At 46.1% G+C, this 13,650-nt stretch overlaps 1 protein-coding gene across 1 annotated transcript in view; it reads right to left on the bottom strand.

The window, feature by feature from the left end:
* Nucleotides 1–2,702, bottom strand: part of RHBDL3 (rhomboid like 3) — a 25,893-nt gene extending 23,191 nt beyond the window's left edge. The window contains exon 1 of the mRNA XM_031060889.1: nt 2,483–2,702. Within this exon, the coding sequence (XP_030916749.1) occupies nt 2,483–2,512 (30 nt within the window). The 5' untranslated portion in view covers nt 2,513–2,702. The remainder of the gene's footprint in view (nt 1–2,482) is intronic.
* Between the last annotated feature and the right edge of the window lie 10,948 nt (nt 2,703–13,650).

The following is a 13,650-nucleotide window of genomic DNA, read 5'->3' as shown; positions in this document are numbered from 1 at the left end:
GAGGGGTAGGAAGGAGGAGCTGGCAGAGGATGCAGCCTGCCAGCAGCAGGGCTGGCACAGCTCTGCAGTGAGCAGAACAGCTATAAAACAGAGCAGCCTCAGGCATGGGCTGCTTGTTCAGAGGCTGTAGTGCCCATGTGTGAGGGTCTGGCTCCATCTCCTTCTGGCCTGAACACCTTTGTCCCACTGCTCTGCTCTCCCCAGCTGCTTGGCTGAGGAGGAAATGTCTAACCTGAGGAGGGGAGGTCACAGCTCCTTGCTGGAGTAGGACTATCTCCCTTTGGTCAAAGCAGCAGCCCCTCTGTGAAGAAGCTGCTGGGGATTACACAAACCAAAATAAACCAAGTGACTTGTGAACAGTCAGAACTGGGCACTCTCTCCTGTCCTCTGTCAAAGGTTGTCCTGCCCTTGTGAGGTGGCCTGGATGTACCTTCCTGACAGATGGCACCCAGAGCCAAAGGTGGATTTCATCAGCTGTTTACTGTTAAACAAAGGCTTAATATTAATCCCTGGAGAAGTTTAGCTCCTCCACTCTGGCCCACTCTGATGCTTTGAGTGAACAGATCAAACTCTAAAACCAACCCCAAAAGTCAGGGCTTCTGCACTTAGGCTCAGCTCTGATGAGTTTTGGCTCTTGCTGTGACTCTCAGGCCCGCCTGTTTGTGGTGCACAATCCCAGACACACATACCCAGGAAATAAAGTATTATTAGCACAATACCTGGGATGACCTTTCTCAAGGGGAATTTGTAGAAGCTGTGAGATGAGTCATTCAGTGAATGGATCTAAGTCCTGCAGCCCCATAGATACTGCTCTGTTCACCCCTGTTTCTCAAAAACATTTGACCTAATCAACATCTTACTTAACTGCACCACTTTAACTGTGTCTTGATATTTAAAATATCAGAACCTAGCTTGTCTAAAACCATTTGCTCCTTAAAGACTTAAGTACCTCTCTACATTGAGGGCCAGGGTCAGCACCCAACGTGTGGGACTCTCCCCGTGCTGTGCGGTCACTGACTTTGCAGGAAGACCAAGGGCTGCAGCCCCAGGGAACATGGCTATTCCTTCAAAGGGCAGATGAGAAACAGAGCTGCAGCACACAGGCCTCCAGAGAACAAAAGAGCTGCTGAGATCACAAACTACTTTTCCCAGATTTTGTTCTGCTTTCAAGCCTTCCAAAAAGAAGCATTTTGTAACCAAGAACAGAAATTACACAACGGCTTCAGAGCATCAACCCAGCCCACAAGGACACACTAATGACTTCAGGCTCACTAGTGCTGGAGCTGATACATCCTGTCACTCAGGATGTTGTTGTTACTGGCTGCTGGCTTCCAAAGGCACAGCTGAAGCTGTAGCTGTCTGGTGGCTACAAGTGAATCTGCTTCTTTCTCACACCCATAGGCACCAGCATTCCTCCTTCAGCTCACTGAAGTCTTGCTGCTTGCTCCACAAAATCAAAGCAGTGGCAGAAGGAAGCTGGTGTTTTCTGCAGTGTAATTTGGCTATCGAGTCTCTTCTCCTCTTCCATGTTATTATATATAACTATTTTTTGGCACCATGTTAATGATAATAATTAGAGACAAGTTTGAAGTAAAACAGTGGATCTGAACAATATGAGAGTAAGAGATGAACAACGAACAACTGACATCTGAACTCAAATACCTCAGAGCAGGGCCAGAGCACAGGCTCCGCAACCTGGAGCAGAATGTTTTACTGTCAACCCCAGCTGTAAGGAAGTCCTCTTATTTATGTTTAAACAAATTTTTAATTGTACAACATTTCTCTATAAAAAGCATACAAAAAATTTCATCTGTCACCACTCAAAGTCCCCACCAATACTTCAAACTGCTTCAAACCCTGTGTCTGATACCACAGCTGCCCACAAAAATCAAGGGGTTGAGCAGGTCCTGCATATCCTGTGTCCCTACACATGGCAAATCATAGAATCACAGAATGTGCTGAGTTAGAATGGACCCATTAGGATCATCGAGTCCTCCATGCTCCATCCAGCTCCTGGCCCTATGCAGGACAGCCCAAGAATCCCACCATGGGCCCGGGAGTGTTGTCCAAACGTTTCTTGAACTCAGACAGGCTCGGTGCTGTGACCACAGCCCTGGGGAGCCTGTTCCAGTGCACAACCACCCTTAGATATTCAACCTAGACCTCTCCCTGACTCAGCTCTAGCTGTTTCCTCAGAACCTGCCCCTCATGTGGATGTTGAAGACCACAGTGAGGTCTCTCCTCAGTCTCCTCCAGGCCAAACAAACCAAGCGACCTCAGCCACTCCTCACACAGCTTCCCCTCAAGACCCTGCATCATCTTCATGGCCCCCTTTGGACACTTTCTAACAGCTTCATGTCTTTTTCATAATATCATGCCCAAAACTACACACAGCAGTCCAGGTGATGCTGCACCAGTGCAAAAACGTGTGACAGCAGACTCAAAACACTCAGCTCCATCAATTATAAAAGAGAAAACTGACCTTTGCAAGCCGCTTCATGCATTTATCCATGGCGATCTCCTCTGGGCCCAATTGTCCCACAAGCCCAGCCGAGCATCAGGGTCTCACCCGAGGCCAGGCAGTGGCTGCAGGCAGCAGCAGGGCCATGCTGAGCCTGCTCCAGCCCCACGGGGAGCAAAGCTCCCACAGCACAGGCACCACGGAGCCTTCCCTCCGCACAGCTCCTTCTGCCTGTCCACGATCTCGGGCAGGCAAGTGATCAGGGATGAGGAAGCCGTTTGCCCCCCCTCGAGCCCCCAGACAATGGGACACTAACGGCAATTTCATGCAAGGTTTCATCCGCATTTCAATGACAATCACCCTTAACTCCCTTGATCCTCAACCAGGCTCTTAAGCAAAAATGTAAATATGTTAATGACCGTAGCAGCCATCTGACCCAGGATCTTAATTCCCTGGCCCAAAACAATCTCCTGTTTTTCTCCTGTTTCTTCCTTATATTAGAGAAGACACACCACAAACTAAAGGTCCCCCAGCAAAACTGCAAGACAAAAGTAAGGTGAGGGGACCTCACAAAATGTGATGAAAATAGAAAATTCAGTTGAGGAAGGAAAATGAAATCTCAAATTGTTCCTCTTCTTTAATTAAAGACACATCAGCTACGGTTGAGTGAGCAAGTAGGGTGGAGGCTGGTGCTGCAGACAGACAATGAGTATCCTGGGAAAACTCAGACATTTCAGAGTGCAGCCAGCTGCTCCTCTCCCCATGGCAAACAGCCCTCAGGGGCATGGGGGCAGCTGGAGAGTCAACAGCTGAACTGGGCACAACAGCAGGATCCTTGGCTGGCTTTAGGATTGCAGGAACAGAGTTTGCTACCACCCACAGTTTCCTCATTGAAGGGCTTTGTCTCGACATCACCAAAGCCACAGTTGTCTTTCCAGTGGGCAAGGCTCCAAGCAACTCCATATAAGTTGGAAATTGGTCTTGAGTTGGACCAGTTCCTTGAAATCTGAGTCATTTTAAGGTCCAGTGGTGTCTTCACTTTTGGGAGAGACTGGCCTGGCAGTGTCAGGCCTCCTGGCACTGACCCCAGCTCTGCTCCAGATTAGGAGATTCTGCAAAGAAATTGCCCTGAGCTTCAGCTTCTCCTCCCTATTATACAGAAATGACAACTCCTGATTCATTTCCCACCAGAAAGGAGCTCTCAATAGTTGGCCTGTTTCTTATTTACATGTAGGTCCTTTTCCACTGCAAAATGGAAATTGCATGCAACATCTTTTCATCTTCAAGTATTTCACAAACCACTCTGAGCTCTGCTGGATGGAACTCAGGTGGCACAGTCCCTGCAGTCTAGGAATACTTGATGATCCTGCTCTCTCTTCCAAAGGAGAGAAGTGCATGTGAGAAATCCTGATCCAACAGAGAGGAAGGCCAGTTAGAGGTAAATGCATATCCCTCCACCCTGAAATCCAGCTTCCCACCATTTAAAGTCACCTCATCTGAGCTGCCTGAGCACACATGGTAAACCATTAGTGCTGGCTCCAGTGACGCACACTCGCCTCCCCTGTAAATAATGAATTTACTCACCACTGCCCAGACAATATAAAGTGATTAAGGGCTGTCCAGCAGTACTTTTAGGGCATGTTAGATTGCTTTGACCTGAGGTGAACCCGAGGGCTGCAAACATCACCCAGCTCTCAAAAGCCAGATTGCTTTTAAGCACAGAGGATAGTACCTCACCAAGCAGTGTTCCCAGAAACACACGGCAAAGTGGAGATAGAGGGGGCTGGTATAAGATTCTCTTTTTCCTGAACAGCAGAATAGCCTGAAAGACCAGGTTCATGAGCTAGTTGACCAATCTATAGGGGCATTTCTGTTCTAATTTATTTCTCCTACTGTCTTAGGCATAAAGACAAGGAAGGGACCTACATTACTACCATCTGTTGTTACCTTCTGCAGAAGCACTTCATCTAAACAGACAGTAGAAGCACAGATTCAACAAGAATGAGAGAATCAAAAGATTCAGGAGTGTGCCACTACTCAGTTCTGAGGCAGACTGGAAAGAGGGCTTGGAGCCAGATTTGATTGTTGATTTTGCCAAGATTGCTGGAGTGAGCTCACAGACTTGTGTGGTGTTGTGACCTCCCCATCTACAGGGCACAGGCACCACACCTGTGTTTGTGTGATCCAGCACAGTGAGGGCTGGGCAGAACTCAGAGTGTGGCTGGATGATGGCTGCAATGGTGAAGGGCAATTGCCAAGCCACCAGGCCAAGCAGCACAGGGACACTGTGAACAGAGATGGCCTTCTGGGGAGGTTTCAGGTGCAGAAAACTATCAGACTTTCCAAAGCCAGTGACAGCTGGACACCACACTGAACTTCTTGACTCTACAGAGGTCTGCATAACCTGGTCCATAACCACCATAGGCCAAGCAAATCCTACACTTGGAGATCCCAGTAATTTCTGACCCACAGCTCACAGGGGAAGCCTATCATGCTCAGCCACCTACCCAAATTCATGTTTCTGTCTCCATGCTCATTTTTAACACAACTCTCTTCCTTATCCATCCTCTGCCTGTGGGTTTCTTGCTTCAAGTCCTTGCTAAGACACCTAGAGAGGACAGAGCTGAGAGGTGCTCACAGGACCCACTGAATGGGTTTTCAGTCCTCGACCACCTCGACATCCCATCACTCTGAGCAACCCCTCTGCTCTCTCCAAATCAGCCTCCTGGCAGAATACTTCCAGAAACAAGCCTCTAGTCTCAGCTGGGGAATTACAGACAGTGTTCAAGCCACCCAGAACTAAATTATTCAAAATATACCACTGTGCTGGCTTTGAAACCAGAGCCGCTCCCCAGAAAGAAGCCAGGGTAAATAAAAGCTCCATTACCAGCATCACTGACAGGGAAGGAGATGCAGCAGTGAAAGTGAGGGAGATAATTACATGATTAACGAGACAGTATGGGTGGCAGGAGATGCCCTCCATTACGCCACAAGGCCTAATGCAAAGAGACATGTTTATAGACTGAGCCTTCTCCAGCTCTGCTTCTTCCTGTTTTATTATTTATGGCAGCACATTAAGGCTACTGGAAAGAAGCTGAGGCATTCTAAAAAGTCGCAGGTGAGGTTTTTTAGGTGAAAATATTCTTTTTAATCTTGATCCAGCACTGACCATGCTGCACATTCCTACATGGGCAGTTGTCTCAGCTGCAGTAACAGGCTGGGCAGGCTGTGACAGGTGAGTCACGTATCCAACAGCACCAGCCCAAGCTCTGGTGCTCTCTCTCATTCCTGAGACTGTGGACAAGATGAAGCCAACAAGAGACCACCTAGTGATTGGTGTGACCAAACTCACATGAACAGTTAAATATTTTCTTAGATCCTGAGGCAAGGGGTTTATAATTTTGCAGAACTGCTTGTCAGCACTGGCCCCAACATTCTTAATGTACGAATGCCCAACCTCTTGCTTTCCCTTTTGAATTCCTCCAGTTTTTAGGCCTCCACAATCTCCTGAAGCAATGAGTTCTGCAGTCTAGATAAAATAAACTCCACTTTTCATCTGGATGGTGTAAGGCATCAAAAGCTGAAAACAGCAATATCCATAGTATCATGAGACACGTGATATTCTCATTCATCGCCACATAATTATTGTTTAGGTGGTTTTAGACATATCTAACTGGAAAATCTCAAAATTCTCTATTAATATTAATTAAATCTCTCAGGGCTTCTACATGATGAGGGGATGTAATATGTAAATTACTTCATTCAGGTCCAAAATGCAACACACTCTGGGTGAGATGCTGCATTGATTTGCATTACATAACTCACCAGAAGACATAAGCATGCACAGTCAATCTCACAACTGGGAGACAGACAGGCTCTAATCACTACTGCTACCAAAAAAAGCCAAAAAAAAAAAGCCAAAAAAAAACCCAAAAAAACCAAACCAAAACCAAAACAAAACAACCCAAAGCAAACCAGAAACTGACACACAACAGTGAGAAGAACTATTCAGGGGAGGCTGTATTTCACACCAAGCTCCTGCAGTCAGATCCCTGCTTACCCCTGGGTCAACTAATCATACATAAGATTTCTGTAAAATTTACTGCTACAGATAATGCCTCCTGTCACAGCTGCATCTATGCTAGTACAGTCTAGCATATGAGTCTGTGAGTCTTCTCATTCAAAACAGGTTTTTGGTCTGATATTATCTGGAACAAGTTGCATAGGTGATACCAGTGTGAAAGAGTCAAGGGAGTTAAAATGTTTCTGTTTTTTATGTGGACAAAAGCCCAATGAATTATCTCCATCACATGATGATGATGATGCACTTTCTGTCCCAGCAGTAACTCTGGAGAATGTTACACAGCAGCTGCTAAAGTTAGTTTTGAATCAGTAGGTCAAGGTAACTTTCATCCAAAAGGTTTTAAAAAGTCATTACAAATACTGATTTTCTGCAAGTCTGGGAACACTGGAAGAACATCAAGATCTGCTTGCTCCCGTTCTTCCAGTTTTGACTCAGCAGTACAGCCCTTCCAACCATGGCTCCAAAACTCCTGTGCAATCACAGTGACAGGCACACACCCTGCTCCCTGAACTGCCCAGCAAGAATTTAATGGGATACAGCAGGTCCTGATGGTCTAACAGCAACCCACAGCAAAGGAGCCAATGACTGATATTGAGTAACACACACTTGAAGGAGGACTGGTCTAATATCAGTCAGAACAGGCCATAGAAAACAGATTATGTCCAGTTGATATTACCTGGATGAGAACACAAACTGGGCACAGATCATAAGCCAAGGTCGCTGGTATGACTGATTTCTGCAGGGCATCTGACATCACCAGGCAACCCCGAGTCTGAGGATTTACTGTGACACAAACTCAGGCTGTCACACATTCAACATGCTGAAATCTGACTATTTGACAGGTCTCAAAAATAAATCTAAACCAGAGAGCCACCATCATGTGGCAATGCCACTAATGGGGTCCCATGAGAATTCATTCTTCCTCCTACAGAATTCTCATTAGTGACTTTGGAGCAAACTAAGGAAAAGTCTGTTATCATGCTCACAGATGAGTTAAAGCAGCAACTTACTAAGGGTGAGCAAGGTCTTTTGGTACATCTGGGTACTTGCAAACAATATATATTACACTACAAATGAACAGAAAGCCATCTGGCCAGGAGCCAAGAATGCCAGCCAGGGCACAGGGTGAGGAATGCCATCTTCAGCAGCAGCCACTCCCACCGGGGGGAAAAACCCCTTGCTTGTTATAGCAAGTGCTCTCAAGGTAACACTGCCTGCAAAAAAAGAAAATGTGACCTGCAGGTTTGTAAATGAGGTGACATTACCTCTTTGGCACTTTTTACTGGTACAGTCTTACTGGCTGCACTGACAGGCTCAATTCATTACCTTATGAAAGGGAAGGTTAAGCAATGACGTGATCACTGTCCACAGGAACAGATATTTGGCAGAACAGGATTCTCCACCAAGACAAAAGTATAATCACATCTAGGGGCTAGAAGTCAAACTGGATAGCCTTAGATCAGCCTAAGTTGATTACTTTTATTAACAAAAGAAATGTCTCACTAACTTCAACAAAAGTTTTACAATTAAATTGCAAGTTCTCCTAGGAGATGAGGTATGGTTGAGCTCAAGAAGAAGATCATTCAGAAAACCTTCTTGCCTACATTAGGAGAGATTAGATGATCCCAACAGTTCTCTTCTGACCTGACAGCAAGTTATTAGGGTTCAGAAAAGCTCAAGCTAAACAGACGAATTTAAAACTCCAGCTAACAAGTGCCATAGCACACATGTAGCCAAAATGACCCACCTGTACTGGAATTCAAACCACACTTCTGGTTACAGCAAGAGCCATGAAGAAAAACTCCTTCTAAATGGACTGGGAAAGGTATTTAACTCCTATTGGTCTTACAACTGGCTTTGCTCAGTCATGGGGACTAGAAGCTATCAAAGAAACTCTGCTTTCCAAGCTAAACTGGAGCAGAAGTTTAAGTCGGCCTTGTGAAGAGGAGACAGACGTATCACATGATTCCTTGAAATGTCCTGTAGGCACTGCCATTACACTGCAACGACACAACCATCTCAAAGGTACTGCAGACAGGCTGGTTCCAAATGCAGCCTGGAGCTGGGAGCATTAATTATTCTGTAACTTCTACTATTTAAACGCTTGAGAGCAAGAAATCCTGACTTGCATCTTTCCAGGGTGATCGCAGGAGTTACAGCTCCAGGAAGGAGCCAGTCTGCTGGAAGCTGTGGTGGTTTGAATTGTTTCTTAGGTGATCTATCCAAATCATTCCTGGATGACACCCAGACTGCAGATTCCCTGCACTGAACTGCAATACTAATTTCTGCAGTGTTTGCACTTTACCAGTGTCTGCTATGTCGAATGTGCTTTGGTTTAAGGGTAGAAGAGATTTGTCCAAGTGCCAAAGTTGCAAAACCACAAATCAGAAAAATCAAGCTGCATTTTGCATTCCTATATGCTCTTACTGGATACAAGGGACAGCAAGTTTCCAGAGTTCTCTCTGCCACAAGTTTTCAAACAGAAAGGAAATGTGTCTGACATTTTAAAGCAAATCACGACTAAATAAACTCCACAACAGGAATGCAACTAACTTCACAGGGAGAAGTGCTGTTTGTGCCGAGTTCCCAGTCCAAGCTTTGCTGCCTGCAGGTGACAAGATGCAGGGCTGGCCTGGAGCTGGCCTGGGGATAGATGTGCCCTGCCAGGTTCAATGTCTCTGTGGGGCACAAGCACAGTGAACAGGGAATCTCTTTGACACACTCACCAGCCTGACAACAAACCACAGCAGGGTTTGAAATCCTACTTTGAGACAGTTATCAGGGAAAAGGTCCTTTCAGAGAATTGGCAAGTCCTCCCAGAGCCTGGCCCTGCCAGGCTGTCTCAGGGGCTCCTTTTAGCCTCATGAGATGGCAGTGGATGGTCCTTTCACAGCCTCCCACACAACAGAGAGCTTGTCCTGTCAGTTGAACCTGCAGACATCTACAGAGCTCCTCTCCTTGCCTGTCTCTACCTCATTTCTGTCTCCTTTACTGAGCTGATCAGATTTCCCACAGGCACAGGGAGCACACAAGCTTTCAGAGCACCTACTTCTTCCAAGCCTATCCACTCTTCCCAGGCTCTAATATTCCCCTTTTATTTGACCAGACTGACTTGAATGCAGTTTAACCACTCAAAGCTGAAGCCCCCCATGGGCACCCACGGGCCAGCAGACCTCCCACTTTGTCTTCCTGCCACACTGCAGCAGAGATCTGCTCCTTCAATACCAGGGGGTGATATCTGCACACTGCTGGCACTGTGGGAGCTGCAGGGGACCAGGTGCTCAGCAAGCTGGGAAATCTTTGGCAGAGGCTGTGGTCCATATTTCCTGTGTCTGCATCACAAGCACAGGGTCGTGGCTGCATTGAGACCCAGAAACAACAACGCCTGGCTAATACAATTCATAAGCGCTGTTTCCTGGGGAACACTTAAAACACATATTGGAGAGCAGAGATGGCTTGACAAAACTGATACAGCCTCCAAGTAGATGATTTAAAAGAAGGAAGCAGAGAAGACACAGGCAACAACCATAATTACAGAGCCAGCATAATTAAGAAAATTCATATTACGTTCCTCAGGAATGAGGAAATCCAACCAACTTCCCAACCTGAGAGCTGCAACTGCTGCAAACAAAGGGGAAACAAGCCAGGAGGGAGAGACAGAAAGACCAGACTGAACAGGAAGGTTAGGAAATTGTAATACTCTTCCTGTTCATGCATCATGATGCATCTCCAGGAAGTGGAGGTAAAAGAAATCATCTCACCTGCAGGGTAACTAGAGAAACAAATCCACCCAAAACACTCCCACCAGGCTTCCACTGAGGATTAATTTGCTCATCAGCTGGGGCCAACTTCTAGAAGAGCATCCTCACAGAGCACACTGCAGACTGCTGAGCTTTGGATGGCCACAGAGAAGGGAGTGCAAAGACACAAAAGGAGGACTGTGGAAGGGGCAGGAGGAGAGGGCAGCCCAGACTGGGTGAGGGGAAGCCCAGATGAATGGGGAAAGGAAAGCAGGGAGGTGAATGAGCAAGAGGTGATGAATGGTAGGGAGGGCATGGAACTTTTACACAGGGCAGAGAGCAAAGACAGAGCTTGAATGGGGAAGACTGAAAGATGCCGCCTGAATGGAAGGGGAAAGAGGGAGGAGAAACGAGGCAAGAAGAGGGCTGAGCAGCACAAAGTGAAATAGTGCAGACAGAACAGCTTCCCACATGGACTTGACAAGGCCTTAGAGAGACAGACAAGCAGCACAGCATGAACTTTAATCCAGGAGCAGAAAAGCTGCCTCGAGCAGACAGTGCTACCATCGTCTGTCCCTGTATAATCCCTCCACCATTGGGCACCTCCTTTGCTCCCAGCCAACAAATTCTCATGAACCCAGAGCAAATCAAACAGCAGCCCCCAAAGGTCAGACTGCCCCCATCAAAGGGAGCAGTAGCAAAACTGAACCAGTGACATGGAAACGGCCGATAGGATAAAGCACCAGGATAATTAGGAGCAGCAGCCCAAGAGATGCAAGTGTAACACTGCTCCAAGGGCGGGACAAGATGCAGTTTATATGCAGAATATAATGTTTATCAGCAGTGTTATTTGCAGGGCTTGTCTCCCACTTACACAGCAAGGATAATTTTTTTCAAAACAAAACTCTTCCAAGCAAAGAGATTTCCTGAGATTTCAGTCATGCCAAAACTTTCCTGAGAATTTGCCTTAAATTTGAATACTGATTGTTTGAATACTGATTGTTTAGAAGTTCCTTTAGATTCTAAAAGTCCAAAGCACTGGACATAGCCATTTTCAAAATGTTTCCTTAAAAACTGTCATTTACATTCTTATTCAGAGTGCCCAGATGGTTCAGCTCAAATCAAATGAAATATTTTGCTTGAAAAGGAAAAAGCACTGTTTCTCCCGGCCTTTTGGAGAATTTCAAACAAAATTCTCTGTATTATTATTCATCCACCTCCTCCCTTTGCACAGCTGGGGAAAACAAAGCGTTTTAAAAGGGCACATATTACTACTTGAACTTCACTGGCAGAGCTGAAAACTGGATGCCCTCCTCTCCTCTTTGGGTGGCCAATGTCTCTGTTTTCCTCCTAGGTCCATCAGTCACCACTGTGTGAATATGTGCCAAAGTTATTTTCCTAATTCAAAGCAAAAGACACAGTGACTCAGCTTAAAAGAGACAGTGTAAGTACCTAAACCACAGTATTTCACTTCATATTTGTTAGGAACAATGATTTAAAAGCCAATTCAGTGTCTGGAGCACGTGTTTTGCTTGCTTATAAATAGACTCCACTCACACATAAGCTAAAATGAGTTAGAAATGCAGTAGAAGGTAGGACACTCCCTGCAAAAACAAACACAATGGAAAGAACCCAAATTTAAATGTAAGACTTCACCCTACTCTGCCTTTTCAACACATCAGGGAAGTCAAACATACAAACTAGCTTTTAAAGGGTTGCTAGAGGAACCATGAGGGGCCCATCTGTGCCCCAACTTGAGACTCTGTTCTGCCCCTTTCTTTTTTGATCTTCCTTGCACCTAGCAAACACAACAATACCAATATGGGTAATTTCAGGCAAAAAAATGTGAGTCCTGGAGTCAGAGCACAAGCAGCATCTCATCTGAAAAAACACATAGGGATTTCTTTCCCTGCTCCATGTCCCGCCAAAGAAAGAACAAAGGAATTCCTGAGAAATCTGGGCTGGATCATCAATGCCTCAGAGAGATCCAAAAATGTAAGGACAGAGACTTGGGATCTGGCTGTTAGCAATCAGGTCTCTAGGACATAGTACATTTTGAAATGATAATTTGTACTCTTTACAATTCACAGTGGTATCACTTCATAAAGAGTTCCACTTTTGAACTGGGAAACAGGCGAAGTAATTTACCCAAGTAATTACCAAATTACAAATTACCAAAGTAATTTGCAGAGACAAAGTAATTCACCCAAGGATGGAAGAGGCTTAAAATGCTACTGTAGCTGAGATGAGGTGCCTGTGCTCCAGCCACCTCCATGACACACTCCTGTATTGCCACCTAGTAACTAACTAATAAAATTTTTAAATTGCCAAATACTGGAGGGGGGACTTTGAAGGATAGGGTAAGACAGAGTAAAGGTCAAAGCATCTCCATGAAGCACACTAAGCTTGGTGATATCCACAAGCAACAAGGAAAGATGTCCAAGAGCAAGAGTCTCTCCTGGAAGCAGCAGGGAGATGAAGACATGGATGTGGGTCTGTGCAGGCACACACACAGCAGGGGCAGGGGGACAGAAAAGCTGCTCTGCCAAAGCTCACAAGCTTGAACCCTGCAGCTTCACAGGCCAGTTGAGCCCATGAAGAACCATTACTGCAAACAGAAGAGTTTTGGGTTTCCATCTGCCAGCCTGGGCACAGGGAGATCATGTTACATGTGGCACTGGGGGGAAGGGAGAGAAAATATGATTCATTCTCAATCCAATGAGAGGAGCGAGAGCTGTGCAGCTGGTGCAGTGCAAGCAAGTCCCACCAGCACTAGCTATTGCTTTGGGTCAAGAGATCATACCATTTCAGCCTGCTTCCTGACTTCTGCTCCATCCCAGCTGCTTTCCTGTTGCTTTAGTGCCTGCCTGCTGGAACAGCTACCTTTCTGGAAAAAATCCAAACACAAGGACGAGAGGTTACATGTGCCTGAGGGAAGTGACAAACACAGCAGGCCACTGCTTAGTCTAGAAGTATTCAAGCAGGGTCAACACCTACTGACAAAAAAATAGATAAATACACACATACACACTACACAGGGGAAGATTTACTTGTATGGGACAGCCAGACACTCAGGCAAGCTTGGGGTACCGGGAATCTGCATCTTTGGGAAGCTGGCAGCTCTTACATCTGAATCAGATGTGGTCAGGGACTTGCAGTGCCTGAGATCTGACAAGTTATCCTACTTCCAGGAAAGGGTGCTGTAGCACCCACACTGCTAGGGACCAAAACAGTCCCCTCTCCCCATCCCACATCCAGCCTGGGGATTCCAGTTCTTTCCTGCTTCCCAAATGACAGTGTCCCATATCAGACAGCCAAGGCAGTGCCACTGCCACAGGTGGGTCAGTCTTCTTATGCAGATGAAA

The sequence above is a fragment of the Geospiza fortis genome, unplaced genomic scaffold (genome assembly GCF_000277835.1).
Source record: "Geospiza fortis unplaced genomic scaffold, GeoFor_1.0 scaffold221, whole genome shotgun sequence".
Taxonomy (NCBI): domain Eukaryota; kingdom Metazoa; phylum Chordata; class Aves; order Passeriformes; family Thraupidae; genus Geospiza; species Geospiza fortis.
Note: the sequence above shows the minus strand (reverse complement) of the source record. Positions and strands in the feature narration are given on the sequence as shown.